The following is a 27,091-nucleotide window of genomic DNA, read 5'->3' on the forward strand; positions in this document are numbered from 1 at the left end:
GGTAGGAACTTGAAGCAGATGAATTTTTGAAATTCCTTTTTAAAAGCCTTGTGATAGTGTTTTTGTGATGCACTAGTGTGATTTTGTTATTGGAGCTTAGGTTGTAGACTAAGACATAGACTTGAGACACTTTTCTAAATCCATATTTATGATTGATTCTTTAGATAGGTATGCTTGGGCCACAGGCCAGTAATGCACAGAAGACGAAATGACAGTATGCCTTTTTGGAAGCACAGCGTGCTGGATCCTTGTGTAACAAGGCCTTGGGAAAGGGAGCTCTTCTCAGTCTTGTCAAGCCTGATGAAGATGAAGGTAGAACCAGAGAAGCTGAGCCATCGTTTCTCAAATGCTCTCCCTAGGATGTTGCTGCCTCTGCTCTGAGTCCTGCTGAGATTGCAGACATGATTTAGAGGAATTTTCACATCATCTACAAAAAAAATCTTATAACATAGCCATGTGAAAGCACTTAATTGAAAAGCATAAAAACCATTACTCAGGAATTTGCCAGAATAAAATCTTAGTTGACTACGACCCCAGGATATTCACCCCCAAAATACTGACCTGAATGATTCTATAATTTAAAAGTTTTAGCTATTTTAAAAAATAAATATTAGCACCATGTTACCTTTTAATTTTAAAGGTAAATGTCTATATTAGCTCAGCATAAGAAAGGTAATCTAAATTGTTATTTTTGTACTATATAAGGAAATGTATTGAAGCAAAGAAGCTTCCAGAGATATTTGGATTTATTAAAAGAGAAGCTTAAAGGGTATCAAAGTATAATGAGACCATCACACAGTCTCTGAAATAAAAAGCCAATGTTGAATTTTTACTCACTATTGTAAGAGAGCTATACTTACACCAGGCACAAGCAGAGCAATCTATTGATCTTTTGTAGGGCTTTAAGGAAGCATGACTTTAGGAATTGGCAGACGTTCAAAAGCATGAGTAGTTTGTTGTCATCTGTAGCAGTATGGTTATCTGGGTGTTGCTGCTGTTTGGTTGGCCCTCAAGGGTGTGTTTATTGGAATGGATTAGTTCCTAATTGGCTACTTCAGAAACAAGGACCGTCATGGATTGGCTAGCTTCTAAAGCTTGTTCACGGAGGCAAGTTTATTGATTGAATGAATTTAAAACCAGTTCTGGTGGCTACTTGTTACCATGACTAAAGAACAATCAATTTTTTTGCAAAGGAAAATGGGAACTTTTTATTCCCAACCTTTGTACTTCACACAATTAAAACTGCAGAAGAAATCATAAGAATTGCCCAGACCTTTACCTCTGCTGTTGATACTCCTTGAAGATGAGATTTCATCTGTAGAGAACTGATTTTCAGTTTGTGTCAATCAGCATTATTTTATTTTATTATTTTTTCTTTTTTTTTTTTTTTTTTTGTCTTTGAAACATTTGTTGAGACATCTGCCAGACGGTAGCTGTGCAAAAAAACATTTGAGACTTTGGACAATAAACATTAAATGACTGTGAGACAAATAAGAATAATTAGAAATATTTTAAGAAGGGATCTAGAAGGTACTTTGCTACCAAGACATAAGATTTTTGAGGCCTGATCAAGAAAACAAGTTTCAATGATTCCCTAGGTAGCTAGGCTGTACTTTTTTTTTTTTTTAAATCTCATATATAGATAGTTTCATTTCACCTGTAATGTTAATTCAGGTATAGCACAAAGTGTTAGCAATGGTTTTGGTTGGCCAAAAGAAAGTCCAAAGCATTCTATTGTCTATCACTATTATCTAATAACTGTAATGACATGGGTTAACACAATTAATTGTGCCCCTCCGGCTTAGACTGTGATCTCTAAGACTGTGATCTCTAAGTGAGAAGCACATTTTCCTTGACAATCTCGAATTGTCCAACTCCTGTTGATAGGATTGATAATTTTAGGAATGTGTTCTACCTGTTATTGTTTTCCCAGAAAGGATAGAGTCCTTTCTGGGACCATCAAGGGTGTTGGGGAGTCATATCCTTGGATTGGCTTAATAGCGCCACAGAACAATTAGGCTTGTTCATGGGTTGGCATTAAAGAACCTAATTTCTACATAGGCAGAAAGAGCCAGGGGTTGCACAAGAGATATGATCAATAAAGATGGGAATGCAAAGGATAATGAGATATATAGAAAAATTTGTTCTGATGGTCTTGGGTGGAAGCTAGGTCAAGTTATCTCTTTGTTCTGAGAATCTCGGGTTAATAGTTAATTGCCTTGGATCATCTGCTTCTGAAGGTACTCTGCAGAACCTCTGTTTATGTTCTCTAATGAATGTTACCATCCAGCTCTGCTAAGGTAGCTTCCATTTTTTAAGAGGATTGTAGAGGATGTCGCCAGTTCAGGCTCATCCAAGGATTATGTTTTATTCAGTAGCCTCACACCCAGCCCCTGTCTGGCACAGTAACTATTTGTAAAATGAATATTCAGTTCTGTATTACTCTTAGATTATTTTAGGCATTTGAGTTATGTTTCCTCATTTAGATTCTGATATCTTGTTGAAAGCAATAGCTGTGTCTTATTCCTTGAATGTTCCATAAATCTTATCACAGTATTTTCTATGTTAATGTAAATAAATATTTGTTAAATTAGATGCAAGATATGTTGAGTATACTTTATATGGGTAATAGGATAAACACTTGACAAGGTTCCTTATCTAAAAGAGATAACAGATCAGTTGGGGAAACGAAACATACACATAAAACAATTTGAAGATACATTTTAAAAAGTAGAACTACATGCTCGAAAAGTACAAATAAAATATGCAATAAATGACTGCAGTCCTGCAGTGCTTAACAACAGGGATATGTTCTGAGAAACATTAGCCAATTTCATCATTGTGCGAACAGCATAGAGTGTACTTACACAAACCTAGAGGGTATAGCCTACTACAACCTAGGCAATATGGTATAACCTATTTCACTGAGGCTATAAACCTGTACAGCATGTTACTGTACTCAATACTGTAGGCAATTTTGACACAATGGTAAGTTTTTGTGTATCTAAATTTCAAAAAGATACAGTAAAAATACAGTATTGTAATCTTATGGAACCACCATTGTATATGTGGCCCGTAGTTGACCAAAACATCATTATTTGGAGCATAACTATACTTAAATATTACAAGGTTGATAATTTTAACATCTTATCCACTTAAATAGGACGCTAAACTTTATTGGAAGTACATAAAGTTTCACAATGAAGTGCTGTACAGCAGGGATAATGAATGTTCTACAACTCTACACAATATATTTACAACAATGTTGTGAATCTTCAAATAAAAGCAAAAGAAGCCAGACACAAAAAGAGTACATACCGTACAATTGCATATATAGTAAGTACAGAAATAGGCATAAAAAGTTGAATAAAAGGTAAATGAAGTTTGGTAACTAACTTCTGCCAAGGTAAGAACTGAGTTAAAGTAGGGAGAATTGTTGTGCCTTATACTTTGAAAACTGGCTGGTAGGTGGTTAGGATCAATCTTTTTTCCCCCCTCATTTGACAAATCGTTGTTCTTAAATACTTTATTTAGAAACACAATATGAACTAATATTTATTAAGTGTTTCTTAATTGTCAGACAATATATACTTTATTTATATTATCTCATTTATCCTTTCAGCAGTATATTGTCTTCCCTACTTTCCAAGTGACAAATCTAAGAAACTAAAAGCTTAAAAAACTTGCCCAAAGTGATACACATTCAGCCCTCTGTATCCGTGGGTTCCACATCCATGGATTCAACCAACAGTGGATCAAAATATTTGGTAAAAAGAAATTTCACAAAGTGTCAAAAAGCAAAACTTGAATTTGCCTCATGCCAAGTACTACATTAAATCCATGTGAATGAAGTGATGTGTTGGCATTGTGTTAGGTACTATAAATAATCTAAGGATGATTTAAAGTAACAGGAGGATATGCGTGGGCTATATGGAAATACTGTGCCATTTTGTTATATATAAAGGACTTGAGTATCTGCAGGTTTTGTTATCCATGGATTTTGGTATCCAAGGGAGGTCCTGGAATCAATCCCTCACAGATTGTTAGGGATAAGTAGGTAAGTAAGTAGTAAGTAAGATTTGAACTTAGACTCGTATCACTCCAAAGCCTATGTTCTATCTCTCTCTCACAGGATAAGTAAGAGGATTGAGAACAACCCGGTTAATTCCATTATTTGTTAATTGAGGGTGACAGGAAGAATTCCTATATTCTAGAGTAGCAGTCAGCAAACTTTTTCTGCAAAGGACCAGATAGTAAACATTTTAGACCTTGCAGGCCATATGGTCTCTGGCACCAGTAGTCAACTCTGCCATAATAGTGCAAAAGTGGCCATAGACAATATGTAAATAAATGAGCATGGCTGTATCCCAACAAAACTTTATTTATGGACACTGAAATTTGAATTTCATATAATGTTCATGTGTCACAAAATAATATTCTTCCTCTGACTTTTTTTTAATGTTAAAAAAACTAAAACCGTCTTTATGGGCCACACAGGGCCATATTTGACCTCAGGCTATCATTTGGTGACCCCTGGCTGCAGCCTATTGCTGGGAAGGCTGCACACTGCAACTCAGTATACAGAGATGAAATCTCCAACCTACAAAGACAATTAAAAAGATCAACATTAAGGTATAGTTTATATATAGTAAAATATACCCATGTGAAGAGTGGAGATTGATGAGTTTTGACATATGTGTACACTCATATAGCAACTACCATAATCAACATACAGAACATTACCTTCACCTCCAAAAGGAAACCACTGATATGTTCTCTGTCACTATAAATTATATTTCCCCTTTCTGGCACTTCATATAAATGAATCTGAGTGTGTATTCTTTGGTGTCTCCTTTTACTCAGCATAATATTTTTGAAACTTAGCCATATTGTTATGAGTATTAGTAGTTTGCTTCTTTTCTATTGCTGAGTAGTATTCCATTGTGTGAATAAATCACAATTGGTTTATCCATTCACCTGTTAATGAACATTTGGTTTGTTTCCAGTTTGGGGCCATTATACATGAAGCTGCTAAGAACATTCATGTACAAGTCTTTGTGCAGGTATATGGTTTTATTTCCCTTGGCTAAATACCCAAGAGTAGAATTTCTGGGTCTCATGAAAAGTGTAACCTTATAAGAAACCACCAAGCTGTTTTCAGAGTGATTATACTATTCTGCATTCTCATTAGCATGAGAGTTCCAATTGTTCCACATCCTCACTATCACTTAGTATTGTCAGTCTTTCTACCTTTCTAGCCATTCTAGTGGCTGTAAAGGTAGTATTATGGTGATGATAATTTGCATTTATCTGATAAGTAATGATATTGACTATCTTTTTGTGGGTTTATTGGCCATTTTTCTTTTCTTTTCTTTTTTTTTTTTTTGAGACAGGGTCTTGCTCTGTCATCTGGGCTAGACTGCAGGGGTGTCTTCATAACTCACTACAACCTAAAACTCCTGGGCTCTAACAACCCTCTTGCCTCAGCCTCCCAATTAGCTCGAAGTACAGGGTTGCGCCACCATGCCTGGGTAATTTTTCTATTTTTTGTAGAAAAGGGGTCTCCCTCTTGCTCAGGCTGGTCTTGAACTCCTAGCCTCAAGTGATCCTCCCACCTTGGCCTCCCAAATAGATAGGTTTACAGGCATGAGCCACTACACCTGGCCGCCTTTTGTTTTCTTATGTTCATTTTTTTAAAAAACTGAGTTGACTTATTTTTGAGTTGTAAGGGTTCTTTATATATCCTGGATACTAGTTATTTGTCAGATATATGTATTGAAAATATTTTCTGTCAGTCTATGATTGCCTTTTCATTTTCTTTTTTAAATAAATTTATTGTATATATTTGAGGTTTACAACATGATATGGAATGCATATAGATAGTAAAATGCTATCATAGTGAAGCGGATTAACATATCTATCATCTTGCATAATTATTTTTGTGTCTATGACAAAAGCAGCTAAAATCTTATTTAATAAAAATCTCTCATACAATTTTATTAACTTTAGTTTTCATGTTGTACATTAGATCTCAAAATTTTGTCCTCTCATTTTCTTGACCATATATTTTAAGAGAAGTTGTTTTAATTTTAATGAAGTTCAGTTTATCAATTTTTTAAAAATAATGAGTTCTTTTTATGTCATAAGAAAACCTTGCCTATCTCTAGGTTGTGAGAGTTTTCTCTTATATTTTTTTTAAGATATTTTCTAGTTTTAGCTTTTATTTGGGTCTCTAACCATTTTGAGTGAATTTTTGTGTGTAGTATGAGATAAGGCTTGAGGTTCATATTTTTCAATGTGAATGTCTAGTTGTTCCAGCATTATTTATTGGGAAGACCATCCTTTTGTCCCTTGAATTACCTTAGCATTTTTGTCAAAAATCAATTTACTATATATATGTGGGTCTATTTCTAGACTGTCTTCTGTTCTGCTGATTTATATGTCTATTCTTAAGCAACTGTTGTTTTCTTTAGAGCCTTAACATGTTCTTGATTTTAGTTTCAAAAAGAAATCATTTACCATTTTTTAAATTGCAAACTTTCTTTATGTAGGTCTCAGTTCACATATATGAATATTTATATGTTTGCAGGTATAGATATACTGAATAACCCAATCTAATATAGATGATTTTGCCATTGTGATTCCTGCCAAAGCAACATCTTTTTAGTCTCTACTCTCAACATAGAGTTCTGGCATTTCAACAGCAGCAGTAATTATATCTACAAATCCTTATGTGATACTATATCTCAAACCTTCTGGAAGTCCAAGTTGATTATGTCTGGGCTTTCACACTTGTCACTTCTCATAGCTGCTTTTTCCAAGATGTTAATTAGATTAATTAAGCATGATTTTTCCCTTTGTACATCAAGCTCTATTTTCTGCGTTTCTCCATAGTCTATCTCTAACCAATGGCTTTAGACCCTTCCATATTAAGACAAGGTCCATATTCTAGGTTTCAAATTTCTCATTTATTTCTTTGCCTCTTCACTTTTACTCTTTCCAATAAAATGAGTTGTCTTCTTATCAGGGGTTTCATGAATTTGTTTTTACCTTTCTTATCTCAAAGAAGTCCAGAGCTGTACTTCTGACATTTTCCTTTTACCTGCAATTAAAATATTTTTCAGGTAGTTCAATTTTCTAGAGATATTTATTATTCAGTTTCAAAATTATCTTTTTAAATATTTTTTCTGAGACCATATGTCCCCTACTTAAGAAATAGGTCTCTAGGCAAGGGAGGGTGTTTAGGTTGTTGAGAACATTTTTTATGTTTTATTTTGTTTTAGTTTTTAAATTTTTTTTTAGTGTTTGAGTTTTGTTTCTCCCATCCAAGTACTAAACAGGCCTGACCCTTAGCTTCTGAGATCAGACAAGATCAGGTGTATTTGGAGTGGTATGGCCATAGACAGAGTATTCATCATTGTCAAAATTGCCCATAATCCCCACACTCAGAGACCACCACCACAAATATTTTAGTGTGTAATGCTGGTAAAAATATATATATTTTTAAAAGTTAGTTTTCAAATGTGAGTAGTACATTGGAAAGACACTCAATAAATACTTTTAAATAAATGAGTATGAGTTTTTCCAGTGGAGTGTTTTGCTAAGTAACTTGAAGAAAGGCCTTCTATTTGAAGGGGGATTGTAGAATCAGGGCCACATGATCAGATGAGGGAGTGATCATTGGTAGGCTTAACCAGGCAAGAGTTAAGAAACACCCAGCCAAGAATTATTATATTTTTTTAAAATTTTAATTTTATATTAAATATTGAATACATAACAATGACTTGTATAAGGTAAGAAGAAGAAGAATACAGTGAATACGAGTACACTCACCATGTAGCTCAAAAAATGTAACACTAGCAGTGCCCTAGTACCTTTTAAAGCCACCTATATTCCCCTTTCTGCTCCCCAGAGGAAACTTTTGATCCTGAATTATATGGCCCTCATGTCTATGCTTTTCCTTATAATTTTGTGTTTTATTTTGACATGTTTTTAAAATTAAAAAAAATGAAATCATACTGAACATGTGCTTAAATGACTCTTGTTCATCATTATATTTGAAATTCATTCACATTTGTAACTGTTATTCATTTACTATATTTTAATTGAATTGACATTGAACTGTTTTACCTATTACATTGTATTCTATTATATGAATATTCTATAATTTATTCATCTATTCTTCTTTTAATGGACCCTTAGGTTGTTTCTATCAATTTCATATTAAAAATCAAGGCTTATAAAAATTATTGTCTAGGACTCCTGAAATACATTATAAGAATTTGTTTTGGACAAAAAGTCTTCACCATTTTTGTGTCATGGACTCCTTGGGAATTTTTTTTTTTACTACTATGGGATTCTTCTCAAAATAAGGTTTTTAAATTCATGCAATAAATAAAATACATAGGATTATAAAAGAAACTCTTTTTCTATGTATATAATATAAAATACATATATACATATTTTTAGAAGCCCTGATTTTTTATTAGATCCAACAGATATAAAATTACATTTCAATAAATATAATTAGAAAAAATATAACGTAGGGGGAAAGAAATGGATATAAAAACTGTACAAGTTGTTCATTGAAAGTTCTTGTATAAATAATTAAAATAGAAGAGTGCTATTACACTTAGGACTTTTTGTCTTTCCATATTGGAACTAAACAAAAAGTCAAGAGTGAAATAGCAAGTCCTTACATTAAATGCCTATGTGTATACTTTGAACAAGTGCCAAGTGTATAAATATTTAAAATGTTAAATGTGACAAATGACCTTCTTATGTGTTAATTTATTTACTCTCCAATAACACTATTCACAGGGATAATGTGTATGTAAACTGTTTCTTGGTTTTGTTTTGATGCTCATACCAATCTCATAGAAGTGTGTTGATGGGAATGGAGGAAGATATTTGAAAGTATTTTTAGACCTTGGCAGAAGAGGAGGAGGGAAGCTGGTGTGGAGGGAAGGGGGCTGCTACAGCAGATGTGGTCCAGAGAGTCAGGATGCCTGGTATTACTTAGAAGTTAAGAAATATAAAAAACTAGTACAACATTATAGCTGTTCCCAGACCTTGAGGTTGGTAACTGGTTGAGGAACATGGAACCTGGTCAGCCCTTGCAAAAATGTGTGACTGCCAAAGACTCCAGAGTACTGTACTCTTTTGGAGAAAAAAACCCACAAACTTCTACTTCATTTACATCTCCAGAGTCTTGCATGAGTGAGTGCAACATGGTGGAGCCTAAACTCAATCTGGAACCCTTCTGGTAAGGGAGTCTGAGAAGTATATTCTTAGGCTTCTTACCCCTTGCAAGATAGGGAAAACCATAGAGTGGGTGGGAATGGGTGCTGAGTGCCTATAGTCAGTATCTAACACAGTCCTCATTTTTCATAGTTTATTTGTACTTTCCCTTTTTACCTTAAGATTGCCCAACATTTGTCAGTCTTACTTGCCTATTCAGTGGACCAACTTTGACTTTATCTTTACTATCATGTTTGTTTTCTATTAATATTTTTACATTTATTATTTTTTTCATTCTACTTTGGATTTATAATTGGTTTTTTTTCTAACTTCTAGGTATAGATGCACAGCTCAATTATTTTCAGTCTTTCTTCTTTTCTAACATAAGCATTTAAGTGTTGCATTGCCAGCATTCTACAAGTTTGATACATAACATTCAATTATTGGTCAGTTCTAAATATTTTATAATTTGCATTATGATTTCTCTTTGACTCATGCTTTATTTAGAAGTATACTTGTCCAGACATATGGGGTTTTTTGTTATTGATGTCTATCTGCACTGCAATTAGAGAATGTGGCCTTTATGATATTAATCCTTTGTGGCTTTATTGAGAATATTCTTATGGCCTAATATGTGGACAGTTTTTATAAATATTATCAGTGTGTTTGAAAAAAAGTATATTTTCCAAGTTTGGGCTATAGTATTCTATCTACATCCATTAGATCCAGTTTGTTAATTATATATTTTAAATCATCTATGTTTTTTCAGATTTTATCCAGTTGATCTATTAATTTTACAGAGAAGTGGGTTAATATCTCCCACTAAGATGGTCATTTTCTCTTTAAATGTTTCATAAATGTTTCTCTTTAAATGCTTCTTTCAAATGTTTCAATTCTCTCTTTGAATGTTTCCCTATTATCTTTCACCTCCTCCTGGATCCCCCGAATAGATGTGTTTGAGACTTACGCTATTCTCTGTGTTTATGGCATATGTTTTCATATTTCTCAACTCTTTATATCTTTGTGCTACTTTTCATTCCTCTAGATTCATCTTTTAGTTTGTCAGTTATGTCTTTAACTGTGTCTAATATGCTGTTAATCTCATCTATCTATTGAGTTTTAGAAGTTCTACTTGCTTTTTATAACTTATTTGTTCATTTCTTCATTCTTTTATCTCTTTAAAAATATTATATAGACCTATGTTATATTCTGTGCCAGAAGTTTCCAGTGTCTGAAATCTTTTGGGTTCTGATTCCACTATTATTTTTACTATTAGTGTACTGTTTCATTTCATTGGGCAGGTTTCTTACACTTTGCTTTAGTTTCCTCAAATGTCAAAGAGGGATAATAATCCATACAATATTACAAAGATGTTTTGAGAATTAAATCAGTTCATTTTATGGATTATGACTATTGATACTAAGATCATTGGGGTTTTTTTTGGAACATTGATGCTTTTTATTTTTTAATTAATTTATTTTTAAATTGACAAACAGTAATTGTATAATTTATGATATCCAACATGATGTTTTAATATATGTATTCACTGTGGAATGGCTAAATCAAGATAATTAACATGTCCATTCTTCACATACTTATCATTTTTGTATAATGAGAACATTTAAAATCTATTCTCAAGTATAGTAATGTGTTGCATAATAGCAATTTGGTCAAAGACAGACCACATATATAACTGTGATTATAACAGAGCTGAAAAATTTCTATTGCCTAGTGATATCATAGCCATATGGTCATGACACATCACATCAGTCATGTGTTTGTGGTGATGCTGGTGTGAACAAACCTACTACATTGCCACTTGTATAAAGGTCTAGAACATACAATTATGTGTAGTACATAATATCTGATAATGATAATAACTATAACTAGTTTATTTACTATACCATATTTTATCATTATTTTAGAGTATATTCCTTCTATTTAAAAAGTTAACTGTAAAATAGCCTCAAGCAGGTACTCCAGGAGGTATTCTAGAAGAAGGCATTGTTACCATAGGAGATGACAGCTCTATGTGTGTTATTGTCCCTGAAGACCTTCCAATGGGACAAGATGTGGAGGTGGAAGACAGTGATATTGATGATCCTGACCCTGTGTAGGCCTAGGCTAATATGTGTTTGTGTCTTAGTTGTTTTTTTTTTTTTTTTCTTTTTACCAAAAATACCTCAAGCTTATGTGTCTTAGTTTTTGTGTTTTTTTTTAATCCCTCCTGGGATGAAATGTATCTTAGTTTTTAACACAAAAAGTTTAAAAGGTTAAAATTTTTAAGAAGAAAAAAGCTTAGAGAATAAAGATATAAAGAAAATATTTTTGTACAGCTATACAGTGGGTTTATGTTTTAAGCTAAGTGTTATTACAAGAGTCAGAAAGTTTAAAAAATTTAATAGTTTATAAAGTAAAAAAGTTACAGTAATCTAAAGTTAATTTATTGAAGAAAGAAAACATTTTTAAATAAATTTAGGCCGGGTGGTGGCTCACGCCTGTAATCCTAGTACTCTGGGAGTCTGAGGCCGGCAGATTGCTTGAGGTCAGGAGTTCGAAACCAGCCTGAGCAAGAACAAGACCCCATCTCTACTATAAAGAGAAAGAAATTTATTGGCCAACTAATATATATAGAAAAAATTAGCCGGGCATGGTTGGCACATGCCTGTAGTCCCAGCTACTTGGGAGGCTGAGGCAGGAGGATTGCTTGAGCCCAGGAGTTTGAAGTTGCTATGAGCTAGGCTGACGCCATAGCACTCACTCTAGCCTGGGCAACAAAGCAAGACTCTGTCTCAAAAAAAATAAATAAATAAATTTAGTGTAGCCTAAATTTACATAAAGTCTACAGTAGTATACACTAATGTCCTAGGCCTTCACATTTACTCCTACTCACTCACTCACTCACCCAGAGCAACTTCTAGTTCTGAAAGATCCACTCACGGAAGTGCCCTTTATACTGTATTTTTACTGTACCTTTTCTATGTTTAGATACACAAATACTGACCATGGTGTTACAATTGCCTGGAGTATTCAGTACAGAAACATGCTGTACAGGTTTGTAGCCCAAGAGCAATAGGCTAGCCTAGGTGTGTGTTAGGCTATCCCATTTAGGTTTGTGTAGGTACACTCTAGGATGTTTGCACAACAATAGAATTGCTTAATGATACATTTCTCAGAACATATCCCTTCATTAAGCAAAGCATGACTGTATATGGGAGGATATGTATAGGTTATTGCAACTACTGAACCACTTTCTATACAGGACTTGGGTATCCTTGGATTTTGGTATCCTGGGGGAGTACTGGATCCAATCCCCAGTGGATACCGAGGGGCAACTCTCTGCAGTTTGAGGTTCTTCAGACCACAGAGGTAGTTTGATATTGGCCTCAGATCCATATAAGGATCACCTTGTGGTTAAGACTTTTTAGGGGGTATTTTTCTCCCACCGTGTAGTACCTACAGTCAGACAAGTTTTCCTTCCTGCCTCTGCTGGAAGACAGGTTTATTTCTTATTCAGAAGGTGTAGCTCTTTAGCTTATGTGAAGCAGCCCACTCTAGATCTTCAGGGCCAAAGCTAGCTTTGGTGGGAGAATTACCCCCTGCGTGCCTGTTTCCTTTGTTTTGGGCCTCTGAGGATTCCTTACTTTCATGCCAGCTCAGTGATGCATTTACAAAGATAGTTTTGATATTTTATTGGAGCATTTTGTTTCCAGTGGCTGGCTTGTTTAGGGTATTTTGTTTACAATGTTGCTAAAAAAGGAAGTTTCAAGCCAGTCATTTTGTTGTGTTTTTGTTTGGGGGGTTGGGTTATTTTATTTTGTTGTTGTTGTTTTGTTTTTTGTTATGTATCTGCAGTTAGAAACATTTTACCTGTAGATACACAACATCTCCTTTTCTGGCTGCCCCCGTCACTGCCCAGTACGGCTAATGTTATAGGGGGAAGAAGCGTAGACCTGGGTTTGACTCTACCTTTCGCTAGTTGTGTAACTGGGCAAGTCATTTAACCTTTCAGCATCGAAATTTTCTCTTCCAAAAATAGAGATAATAATTCCCACTATAGAAGGAAAAGGTAACCAAACATCAGCTGTCTTTTCAGCAGCACCACTTACTTCCCACCTTCCCCCACCTGCCACCTCACAAAAATAGTTTAAGTCAAAGAAAAGATGCTTTTATCTGAATATTAGTAGACTGAATTCCTGTTGACTGATAATCCTAAATTATTCTTAGCAGACATTTAAATATTAGATTTTAATGAGTAGGGTTTCTGGCCTGGAAATGAGATTAGGGAAACATATTTTTATAGGGGATATATTAATAAATTCAACCTTTGTAAAGTTAGGGGTTAGGAAGAACTGTACTAATTTGCTACTTCTGGGGGTTTTTATATCATATTTCTAAGCATTGCTCTCCCATAGAAATCATCTATCTCACACTATACACAAGGCAGGTATTGGCAGTTAAGGCATTATGGAGACGCTGATTCATGGGAATGTTGATTCTAGCTCAAAGAAGGAGCTGGCCAAGAGAATCAATATCGTCCAAAGCAAATATATGTTTTTATACTTTATATATTTAAATTCCAAGAAATACATCTAGAACATGCATAATTAGCTAGGGCTACAAAGTTACCTTTTCAGAAGGCATATTTACCTAGAGAAGTTATGCATGTTTCATAGAGAACAAACAGACGATGTAAAAACATAGACTACTTTTGGTTTGATATTCAGTGTGCTTTCCCATGAAAAGCATGTATTCCTTAAATGATCATTTAGTTTAAAAACATGTTGCATTAAGAAGCATCTGCTACTTACTGTGATTTTAGTAATTTATTACACACAAAGTTTCAAGGAAACACCGATCTCCTTTGTTAACTTGCAAAAAAAATTTAATAAATTTAAACCTGCTTGAATTTTAAGTCATCATAATACCTTTAAAGAGAAATTGCATATTCTTTGGCATAATGTATAAGTAAATCTAATAAATGGAATAAGAATGTGGGAAAGAGGAGAGGGAAAAACACAAAGATAAGTAGAGCAATCACTGAATAGTTTATGACAACAAATTTCTTACCCCTGTAAGTTAGAGCTAGAACAGACTAAAGACATAAATTCATCCATTTGAAAAAAACCAAGGCTTAGAGAGGTAATAAGTCATATAACTGGTTAATGTTCAAAACCAGTGTTCAGACTTCTATTCAATAACCTTTTAAATAGAGTCCATAAATTCTGAGTATAATAATTGTTGCAACAGTGATAATGGCACTAATATTTATTGAGTACCTACTATAAACCAAGCATTTGCTTAGCATTTTATATATATAATCTCATTTAATTTCTGCAACCAGCTAATGAGATAGTAATGGCAACCTCATCTTAGAGATATGGAAACTAAAACTTAGAGAGGTTTTTCCCTTGTTGACAGTAACACAGTCCGTGGTAAAGCCCCTTCACAACAAACATTTGTTTCAAGTTTATCATGTTTAAGTATTTTGATAGAAACCAAGGCATCAAATAGGAAGAAGACATGGTTTCCCCCTTCTAGAGATTTATATCTTAGATCCCTAGAACCTAACATGTAAGTGTACATGTTAGATGAGTAGCTTTCAAATATTTTTGAACATGGTGCCCAGTAAGAAATATGTTCATACTGAAACATATATATAAAGATATGTAAATTCATAGCTAAAACAAAGTTTTATGAAATACCCTTACTGTGTGCTATACATGCTTTCTATCCTAGTCCATTTTTTAAGTTTTAAAAAACCACTTGTATTTATATGTGTATATATGTATCTATACATATGTATGTAAATGTATGTGTGTGTATGTAAATTTATAAAACATCAGCTACTGAGAGTCCTCTGGAACTCCTTTAGCTATTTCTTCTGTTATTTATCTCCATGTTTTATTTGGATTGGGCAGGTTTCTTACACTTTGCTTTAGTTTTTCTCAGATGTCAAAGAGGGATAATAATTCATATAATATTACAGAGATGTTTTGAAAATTAATTCAGTTCATATATGTGAACTTCTTTGAACACTACATGGCCCCATAACAGGCCATTTAAGAAACAATGTTTGCTATTACTGTATTATTGTTTAAATTTTTTTTTTTTTTTTTTTTTTTTTGAGACAGAGTGTCGCTTTGTTGCCCAGGCTAGAGTGAGTGCCGTGGCGTCAGCCTCGCTCACAGCAACCTCAAACTCCTGGGCTCGAGTGATCCTTCTGCCTCAGCCTCCCGGGCAGCTGGGACTACAGGCATGCGCCACCATGCCCGGCTAATTTTTTATATATACATCAGTTGGCCAATTAATTTCTTTCTATTTATAGTAGAGACGGAGTCTCGCTCTTGCTCAGGCTGGTTTTGAACTCCTGACCTTGAGCAATCCGCCCGCCTCGGCCTCCCAAGAGCTAGGATTACAGGCGTGAGCCACAGCGCCCGGCCTTATTGTTTAAATTTTGATTTTTGCCCATTAGATGGGTATGAAATGGATTTCAATGTGGTTTTAATTTGCATTTTTTTATTAGTGATGTTGAGCATCTTTTCACATGTTTATTGGCACTTTAAGTTTCCTTCTCTCTCCTATTGGATTTCTTACGAACTGCAGTTCTCTGTATATTTTCTCTAAATATTCTGAATACTAATTTTTTGTTAGTTATATGCAAGGCAGAGATTTTTTGCAAGCCTGGTGCTTTTTTTTTTTTTAACTTTATGAACAATAGAAATCTTTAATGTAGTTTATCTAACTTGAATATGTTATACATTTGATTTATGAAATCATTCCCTTAAAACAATGTCATAAAGATATTCTCTTATATTTTCTTATAAAAGTTTTCAAGTATTGATTTTTATACTTGCATCTTCACCTAGAATTTGTTTGGGGTTAAAGGATGCCATTTTCTTTTTTCTAGGAGTGAGCATTTGTCTCCTGAGTAGGGGTTGCACATCTTCTTCCATGAAAAGCCAGACAGTAAATATCTCAGATTTAGTGGACCATATGGTTTCTGACAACTACATGGCCACTTAACCTCTCTGACTCGATTTCTTCAAATGAACATTAGGAATAATAAAAGTACCTACTTAATGAGAATATTGTAAGGATTAAATAATCACCTAAATAGGCAATAAGTAAACAAATGGGAGTTGTCAGTAAAACTTTATTTACAAAAACAAGTGGCAGGTTGAATTTGGCTTATGGGCTGTAATTTGCCAACCCCTGCTCTACACAAATCTCTTATTCAGTGTAGAAATTATACAAGGAATTAGTAAATGAAGTATATAGAACCTTGGGTGGGCTTCCTCCTGCATATAACAAATGTTCCCAATACCTGAAGGGCCACAAATAGTAATGAGAACAATACTGTTGAAATCTAATAGCAGACATTTATTGAAAGTTAATTGTGTGACAGGCATGAATTATTTAATCTATTATTCAATCCTCACAGCATTCTTATAAGTACCATTATAATTCCTTATGTTCACTGGGAGAAATTGAGACAGAGAAATTAAGTCAGCAATTTATCCCAAACCAATGAACCTCTCTAATCCCAAATTTCTTTTATTGCTTTAGGGATTTGAAAATTAGAGAATCCTCCTACTCTAGGTAAATCAATAAAAGAAAAAAAATCCCATTTATCTGATCCTAAAATTCAAAATATCACAAAAGTCTTCATAGTCCTGCTATTCTAGAAAATACACATATCACCTCAGTATTTGAATAGTCCTTTAAAAATATTTCAAAAAATAAAACATTTCAACTCTATGTATATATGTGTATATCTATAGACAAGTCTCTCAATGCATTTACCTTCTGGTTATTGTTCTTACCACTGTACTGAAATTTTCCTTGACAAGCCACAAATGGCCTTATAATTAGTAAATGGCCAGTTTCCCAACTTTATTTCATTTCATAAACTTGCAATAGGAGACTGTTTAATTATTTAACTTTTATTTCCTTCTTCAGATGTCGTCTTCTTTCTTTACAGTTTTATCACATAGAAAAATGCAGGAACAATAATAGTTGTTTGGAAACTATATAATGTTATAGAAATATAAGGATTATTGTGCTTGTTGGGAGGCCAGATGAAAATGAGTTGTATGGGAAAAGTTGAAGAAAAATTTTAATGGCTGCAAACATACATGCTATTTTTTTTCCTGTGAAATGAAAATATTCTTGTTAATTAAAAATTTCTTCTTTTCACATGGTTCTTGACTTAGACACATGCTGTTCCTTGCAGAGAGCAGTGGTTTAAAGTCTGTAGCCATGTTTAATGGCTAGGAATGTCCAGGCAACAGGAATGATCTCTGGTGTCTTCTTCTAGGTATTTACCTTGCTGTGGATCGCTGACTGGATGGTCCATCACTTCTGGAGGAAAGGAAAGGACCCAGACAGTTTCTCCATCCCCTACCTAACAGCACTGGGTGATCTGCTCGGGACAGCTTTGTTAGCCTTAAGTTTTCATTTTCTTTGGCTTATTGGAGATCGAGATGGAGATGTTGGAGATTAATAAATCCTACAAAGCGCTCTCAAGCTACCAAGGAGGACAACACAAGACAACCACTTACGGCTCTTTTTCAAAACTCTTAAATCAGTAGTTTGACTTTTGCAAGGGTAATCTTCAGTTGGCCCTGATTCAATTAAATGGCCTTAACATTTTTTAAGGAATTTGTGTTAAAACCAGAATGAACATTATTTGTGCTGCTGCTTTTTGTAGAATAAATGATAATTTGACATAAACATAGGTATAATCTCAAGCTCTGAAATTAATTAAATAGGAAAGACTATAAGAGGTTTACAGTGAACACTTTTAAAACCACAAACCAGAAATGTACTTTAGTACTGTTTAAATGTAATACAAGATTAGAGGAAACAGAGCGCTAGTTCAGTCTTTCCTGTCTCACAGATACGTTGTACTGCAAGGCGTACTATAAAATGAAAGGTGCCCAACCATGCTTCTAATAGTTTTAACTATGTCTACGTCTATGCTAGCTGAGGATAAATTTACCAATTGCTTATTCCTAAACTGACCTAAATATGTTCTGCTGAGTGTAAGATAGACTCAATTTTACCTCCATCTAAAATTACCCTGTGCCAATGTTAATTTAATTTCAAATCTGCAAGTTCTTGACAGGCTAACCTTTAAGCACAGAATGATCTTGAGAGAACTTTGATGAAAGCAGTGAGTCATTTTTTGATCATTGATTTGTTGAAAAAATGTTGATTTTTAAAGAAAATAGTCAAAAACAGAAGATAACCTGGGCTGTATCTGTAGAGACAGGATGGTATGAGAAATTGTGTATGTGTGTGTGCATATGGGTGGGGGGTTGGGGGAGACAGACACACTTTTAATGGAGAACTAAATCTTGGATTGTTGATAGCAAAAATCATAGTGCTATTAGAATATCAGCACTATGTATTCCTAAACACACTTTATTGATGTGCTTTTGTCTTTGGTCCAAATATTTTGCTACAGACCAGAATTAAGTATTTGTTGCCTACATTATAATAGTTTCTTTTTATCAAAAAAGCTATACTATTTAATATAATCAAGATATACGATTTAGAATGAGCAAGTATTTCATTTTCTCTTTTTACAAAAGCTCATTACATATCCCTTTAAAAGAGAGTTGGTGGGTTACCTTGGTTATTGTTTATGCCTACACATATCATTAATTTTCACAGGCCTATTTCTACATGGGACCCTATCACATGCATTGCTATATTTCTCATATTTTTCTAAAACTCTGGACTGTATTCTAAATACTTGACCAACACTTATTCAATAGGTAAACCTTTTTATATCACATGTAGTTTACTTTTCAAAATGCAGTACAATCTCTCAAGACCATTAGCTATTTAATCATTTAAGCTGATAAGGGAATAAAAAATGCACATAAACTCTGGTTGTGGTTTAAATTGTGAATGAGTGTTATTATATAAATAGTACATTGTTTATAAATATATTGGGAGAAGTATTCTTCTTAAGCTCCTTAAATGAGGGGGCTGTGGTTCAGAGTTATATATTTTTGCTTATTTTTAAACTTTATTCTATTCTTCTGCCTTATAATGAAGCTTTTAAGGCAGAGAACTGAACTAATTATAGAATGTCTCCTTTGGAGAGTTATAATGTCACATAGTGAACATTCTTGTAAAAGAAAGAATGATTAAGTTGATGAATATTTAGCTGCAAAGATTTTATTTTAAAAAATACATAAATAATATCTCTGATATTATTGTAAAGCATTTGTAAATTACTTATTAACACTTGGGCTGTGTGATTCATAAGCGTTTACATTTCCCATGATTTCTATTTTGATTTTTTTAACACAAAAAAATTACAGAGCAAGCTACATTTTTAATACATTAACCAACAACATCAACAGTTTGGTGTATTACCTATTCCAAAGCACATGCAAATACACTATATCATTTAGTATTCACAACAGTACCTTTGAAATAAGTCAGATGGATATTCCTACCTGTATTTTACAGCAGAGGAAACTGAAACTCAGAGAAGTTCCAGCTGCACAGAGAAGGTTGCACAGCTGCACAGTGCCCAGATTGTAAAGCCCCGAATGTTAGGTCTTTAATCTGCTAGGCCAGCACTCATCCTATGGCACCACTGTGATTCTCCAAATGTACCAAGAGTACCTAATTAAGAGGAAGCCAACTTAATTAAGAAGATTAAGAGGATTTTATAAAGTAAAATGGAGCATTGCTACATCTTTTAGATTTCAGACAGGGAAAGCTCCACTTAATATATGTTTTTTAAAAAAATTTTTTTTATTTCAGCATATTATGGGGGTACAGATGTTTACGTTATATATGTTGCCCGTGCCCACCCCCCCAAGTCAGAGTTTCAAGCGTATCCATAGGCATATACATACATAATGAGTGCAATGCACACCATCTGGGCACTTCATATATCTTAATGGTGAATACATTCAACTCTAAATTATTCATGTTCCTGAGACCAAGGAAAATACAGGTAAATGAAAGTTTTAAAATAAAGAATGCTTTAGTGCATAGAACATTTAATTGCCACAACCTTCCCAGACCTAGCCATTTACCATAGATGCTAATAAATAACTAGTATGACTGATTTGAGTTCTCTCTTCTTTCTTTTTTGTTACCTAACGTTGGTTAGAGCAACTAAGTATTGCATGTAATAGGAGAAAAAATGAAAACATCAGTCATTAATTAGTTAATTATAAAAGGGATGTAAAATCCTTTAAAAAATTATTACTGATCTTTTGAAAGCTTTCACGTAAGTGTGCCACCAATAAGATGACTTCTTTTATTTACTCAGAAAATCATTTATCAGTCTTATGTAATATAAATTCATGGTATTTTATTTTTATACAACATAAAAACTCCTGCATTCTAAACTTCTTCCTTATACTAATTTATTAGTGCTTTATTTATATACAGATAACCTTTTAAAAACCATGTTTTTCATTCTTGCCCACCAACCATTTTTTTTTCCTTTCAAAAATAAAGTTTCAAGGCCGGGCGTGGCGGCTCACGCCTGTAATCCTAGCACTTTGGGAGGCCGAGGCGGGCGGATTGCTCAAGGTCAGGAGTTCGAAACCAGCCTGAGCGAGACCCTGTCTCTACCAAAAATAGAAAGAAATTAATTGACCAACTAAAAATGTATATACAAAAAATTAGCTGGGCATGGTGGTGCGTGCCTGTAGTCCCAGCTACTCGGGAGGCTGAGGCAGGAGGATCGCTGAGCCCAGGAGATTGAGGTTGCTGTGAGCCAGGCTGACGCCACGGCACTCACTCTAGCCTGGGCAACAAAGTGAGACTCTGTCTCAAAAAAAAATAAATAAATAAATAAAATAAAGTTTCTTAGAACCTGACAAAATGAAACCTTATGGTAATGTTTCTTCTGGGAGACATCAAAAAATTCCACACCATAGACTTTCAGTGATGTAGCCAAATGAAGAATGTTTATAAAAGTCTTTCAGTAATTGGGTTTCTTTGCCTTATATCTGTGGTATAGTGAGTGTACCTATTGATAACGGGCTTCTGAAATCTTCAAATTGTTGTAAACTCAAATAAGTATAAAATTTAAGAAATGGTTACCCAGCCTGTCGTGTTTACTTCTTGATGAACTAAAGAACATCAAACCTGTGTGGACGTCTCCCAAAAGAGACTGGGGTAATTTATGTATATATGTTGTATTTATGTAGTATAATAAATTGGTATTTGATCATACCTAGACCTCCAATCCATTGCTTTACCACTTTTTGACTGCTAAGTACTCTCCTCATTTCCTCATTCCTCTCATTATCCAGCTTAGATTGCCAAATTCACCAATCCATACTGTGTTTCCCCTAAAATAAGATAGGGTCTTATATTTATTTTTCCTCAAGAAGGCACCCTAGGGCTTATTTTCAGGGGATGTGTTATTTCCCCCTCAAAGCCTCAGCTCACAGCACACACAGGATGGCCAGGACCTGACAGCGAGCCGACCTTGTTGGTGGGGCTGCCCGCACCTTTCCAGTCACCTCTGGGATAGTAGCTGTCAGGATGGGGCAGGTGAGAAGGGCTGTTCTTTACTGTTCTGCAACGAAAAGCATGGGTTGTGCAGATACGCTGTGTAGCCACGCCCATCACTAGGTCTTATTTTCAGTCTTATTTTCAGGGTAGGGCTTATATTGCACAAATGCTTAGAAATTCAGCTAGGGCTTATTTTATGGGTAGGTCTTATTTTCAGGTAAACATGGTGCATCCGCAACTGCCTCCTTCATACTGGCGGGACAGAACACCAGCTCCCGTCTCTAAATACAGCTCTCTGTCTCTGTTTCGCCTGTACCTGAGCGGCTAAATATGGCTCTAGAAAACGACTGCTCTCATAGACCTTTAAATTTATAACCTCAGATATCAAGTTAACTCTCAATTGCCCAGCAGCCTACTGTATTTCTCTCATGACTTCATTTTTTCTAGGAGATCAGGCTTTTGTTCCCACCACTTCACCGAAAGTATGCCTGTTGTCAAGCAGTTCCTGTTTTTAGCAATTCCATGGAAGAAAGTTGGATTGGAGGACTCTAAAAGAATTCAGGATCTAGTCTATTCTATATATAGATAACAAGAACTTGGAACAATGCACAGAGCTACAATCTAGTAACAGAGGTATTATGGCTTTTCTTTAGAAAACATAACTTTTTCTGTCTACATTGAACACATTAGGAACAAACTAAGGAAAACTAGATTTTACCTATAGTCTTAAGCTTGCCAGGGAGTGACAGTTTTTATTTACTCCTATAAGCCTGGGAACTCTTGAATCCAGGCATTCTATGCACATTCTCAAATATGATATTTCAGTCAAAGCCTTGATAATATAACCAATTTTGAAATTTTATCCTGTTATAAAAGAAATTTTAATTGACCTTAGGCAAATAACCATATTGTCATAAGAATACTCATGAATAGTTCCCAAATTTTGGAGGCATCAAGTAGGCAGAAAAAACAAATGCTTCCACCTTTGTTCACAAAAGTATACTTTACCAAATTGCTATAAACTATAGATAGTTTAAGAGAAAAAATTTTCTTAAATCTGGAAAATAAAGTATTTAAGAACCAATAATCTTTCACATGAAAGTCCTAAAAACATTATTGGTTACTTAAACTCATATAATTAATTTTTATTTTGCTTGATCTTGATTACTGGTTTTATAAACCCATCAATTTCTTCATTAGAATTGTGAAAAAATTTTATTTAGTCCACTGATCTTAAAGTTATTAGAAATCTATATTTAAGAGTATTTGTTAGAATATTTTTCATGAATCTGATTGCAAATGCTTTTAGAGAAAAATCAAAATAATAACTGTGGATGACATTTAAAACAGACATGGTTAAAATCTGATAGAAATTCATTATAATCAGCAATCAGCAAGGAAATTTGGTTATTTTTATGGCATACATATACAATATAATAACCACAATTATAACTGATATTGTATTAGTTATAAGAGGTTTACATAATTTGGGGACATTAATATCAATAATATATCCATAAATGAAAGAAAACCTAGCATCACTAATCATTTAATAATACATCCCATACAATTTACTAAACAATCCTAATTATTTAATATTGCTACAAGATGAGAGATACATCCTTTGAGGCTTCTCCAGGGGCTCAGCTGGAAAATCCCAAAGTTAATTCTAGGTCAAAAACAATTAATTTAGAATTTTGATCCTGGCCAAAGATGAAGCCTGCCAAAGATATCCACAGTTTCAAAACACTTGATCAAAACAGGACCAGAAGTCACTGTGAAATAATATTTATTTAGTGGGATAATGAAATGATTTCAAAAGCAATACAGAAGTTTTCATAGATATAAACAAAGAACAAAAACAAACAAACCCCTTCACCCTTTCAGAGCTCAATTTTTCTAAGTAATAAAAAAACCTAATAAAGACAATGCAGGAAATTATCTTGATATTATAAAATGTAAAATCATTTTTTAGGCCAGTTTCCGAAAAGATAAAGAAAAGCCTCCTGCAGTATGGTTGCTTCTCCATATGGGAAACCCATTTAGATAACCTGGAAGTAAAACCTGATGAAAAAGGTACCTGAATTTAATCAAAGGAAGAGTACATCTAAGGTTATGAGTGTACACCACCTTACAGAGGATTAGAAACAAGAAAACTAGTACAGGCCGGGCACGGTGGCTCATGCCTGTAATTCTAGCACTCTGGGAGGCAAAGGCGGGTTGGTTGTTGAGCTCAGGAGTTCCAGAACAGCCTGAGCAAGAGTGAGACCCTGTCTCTACTGAAAATAGAAAGAAATTACTTGGACAGCTAAAAATATATAGAAAAAATTAGGCAGGCATGGTGGTACATGCCTGTAGTCCCAACTACTCGGGAGGCTGACAGCGGAAGATCGCTTGAGCCCAGGAGTTGGAGGTTGCTGTGAACTGGGCTGACACCACGGCACTCTAGCCTGGGCAAGAGAGTGAGACTCTGTCTCAAAAAAAAAAAGAGAGAGAGAGAGAAAGAAAATTAGTACCTTCAGGAGGGGAATACATGTACATGGGTCTTAGTAACAGCATGGGAAGTTTCCTTGTTACATGGAACAATTCAGACACGTCAAGAAAAGCCAAGAGTAAAGAATAAAGTACAGGACAAAGCAAAAAGTCTAAGCATGTCATCAAGGGTCTGTGTAAGTCATGATAAGGTTTGTGAAGGATGAATTTATGAAGGGAATTTTTTGTGTGATCAAGTTGGCTACAATTAGAAGGGAATTATTTATAAGTATTTCTAAAGATTGAGCTTTTTTCCATATCTGTATTTCCAAATGCCTGGTGGACAACTCCATTTGAATGACTATCAGGTATCTCAAACATTTGAACACTCTCATCCACCTTGACCTAACTGAAATCTATAGACCACTATATCCAATAACTACAGAATACACATTAAGGGATAATTTTCTTAATGTATAAAGAACTTCTACAAATTAGCGAAAAAAGACCAACAATCCAACAGTAAAATAGCAAAGGAGATATTGTTTATAGAAAAAAAAAAATAGAACTTTACTACCACTCAAAAGAAATGCTAATTAAAATCACACTGAGATACTACTTCTTACCTATCAGACTGGCAAAAATTCAAAATTGGGTAAAACATTCTCTTGACAAGGCTGTAGGGAGACAGACAAAATTGCTGGCAGTAGAAGAAAATGCTAAAAGCTCTATAGAGGGGAATCTGGCTGTGTATGACAAAGTTGCAAATGCTCTAATGCCACCATTATCACCCTTAGAACCAGGCAAGTGGAGCCGCTGCCCTAGGCCGTCTGCCACATGATTTATAGCAGTGGACCAACCAGTGGGCCAAATCCAGTTTGCTGCTTTATAAAATTTATAAATAAAGTTTTATTAGAATGCATCCATTTACATATGGTCTATGACTACTTTTCCACTACACAGAATTGAGTAACTTCAAAAAAAAAGACCATAGAGCTTGCAAAGCATAAAGTATTTACTATCTGGTCTTTTAAACACACATGCAAAAATTCACCCACCCCTTCTTTAGAATGAATTCTTCACATTTTATTTCTAAGTCTCTTCCTGGTACCCAGACTAGCTAGGGTCAGCAGTGCCATCTGGGTGGGTACTTCAACCTGAAATCGGTCCTTTATGATCTCCAATTGCCAGAAGCACCTATTAATACCTCACAGTTTCATAAGTCACCATCCAAAGCCAGGGACTGGCCAGAGCTGGCAGTGGGTGCCAGTTCCTGTTTCTCCCCTTCAGGGTCCTTAACCCTTTACCTTCTTGCATGGGGTGAACCAGATGCAAAAGACTCATGGCCTGGGGTAGTTCCAGGATTCCTCAGCCAGCCCTGGTTCTAGGATGGCAATCTGGTGAACTGCTTACTCCTATTGGACAGAATGGTGCTGACATTGATTTGAGATGATTCTTATGTCAGACACAGGATAAGTGCAGAGCTGTGGGCCACTAATAGTTAACCATAGTTAACCCTTGGACTTGAGCCTCAGCTCTATTTTGCCAACAAAATAGAGCTGACCGTGGCATTGCCTCTGGTCTGGAGCATCTGAGGGGTGGGGTGGTGGCAGGCACACTTTACCCTGTCCATCGCTGGCCACTGGCACTCAGGAAGGTCTCCCTACCCCCTCTGTAGGCTGTAGGCCACATGTCAGGTAGTCCTCTGGGGTGGCCGTCCCCTTCTCTTCCAAAGGCATTCAAGACCCCTGCTCCACGATTGGCCCTTCCTATTAGTGTCCTTCTTGCCTCCAGTTGATGTGGCGATGTTGAGCTTTCTCAGGTCAGTCTTAAGTGGTGCTAGACAGGGAACAGGCACTCACTGGGTGGATGGGACAATCCTCACGCTGCTCCTGGGCCTCTTGCCTACTCACCCCACTAGTGACAGCATGTGGAAGGCAGGGATGCAGTCACCTTTGAAAGATATCACGAGTTAGAGATCACAAGTTAGAGATCACAAGTAATCACAGCCCAAAAGTTCAAGAGAAGACATGGTTGGAAGATTTGTTGTTCTACATTTACACTATGAAATCCCAAATGGCAAATTTAACATGACTGAAAAACAAATTATCACTTATATTTTCCCGCATATGCCAGGTAAGACTAGTCTTTACAAAGCACAGTTAACAACATTTGAGAGACTCATTGGAAGCCAGTTTTACTGGGGCAAGATGAATGATGCAGCAGCATGAGCAAAGTGATGATGTAAGCAGCATTAAATAAATGGTATTAGGGAACTGCAGAGGCAAGAAAACCTGTACTGTTGCAATACAAATAGGTCCTGAAGAGCCACGGCATTGCAAGTAATAGCAGTGCTGGTATCTTTTTCTTGCAGTGGGAGATATAAAATTAGCCAGGAATGACACATTTGACAAAGACAAAACACAAAAAGATGATGTCTGGACACTATGAAAAATCTTCATATTTATTAGACTATAATCAAATGTGTAAGTACCTTTTTTCTACCCGTTATACTAGATCTTCATTGATAAATTGCTTTACTTCAAATGGGTTCAAGAATTTTGCAAAACAATTTAAAGTCAAGTTAGTTATGAGGACAGGAGCACTGCAAAGAATATTTGCCTAGAGCTCTATATGTCCTAGGGGCCACCCCGCATCCAACTTTTTGGTATCTATTCTACAGCTATTCCCAAACATATATGTAATGGAATAATTCAAAGTTATTTATTATAGCTTTGTTCATAATAGCAAAAGATAAGAAAACAACCAGGAGTTCTAGTGGAATGAAATGTGGTACATCCATACCATGGAACATTATGCAACTGGGAGACAAAAGGAATAGGAAATAAGAAATGTCTTTACAAACAGATAT

General features: G+C 35.0%; 1 protein-coding gene across 6 annotated transcripts in view; it reads left to right on the forward strand.

The window, feature by feature from the left end:
* Positions 1-21,462, forward strand: part of SLC41A2 (solute carrier family 41 member 2) — a 121,515-nt gene extending 100,053 nt beyond the window's left edge. For all 6 annotated transcript variants that reach the window (XM_012772736.3, XM_012772739.3, XM_012772738.3 and 3 more), the window contains one exon: positions 17,561-21,462. In XM_012772736.3, the coding sequence (XP_012628190.1) occupies positions 17,561-17,746 (186 nt within the window). In that variant the 3' untranslated portion in view covers positions 17,747-21,462. The remainder of the gene's footprint in view (positions 1-17,560) is intronic.
* The last annotated feature ends 5,629 nt before the right edge of the window (positions 21,463-27,091 follow it).

Source organism: Microcebus murinus, chromosome 10 (assembly GCF_040939455.1).
Source record: "Microcebus murinus isolate Inina chromosome 10, M.murinus_Inina_mat1.0, whole genome shotgun sequence".
Lineage (NCBI taxonomy): Eukaryota > Metazoa > Chordata > Mammalia > Primates > Cheirogaleidae > Microcebus > Microcebus murinus.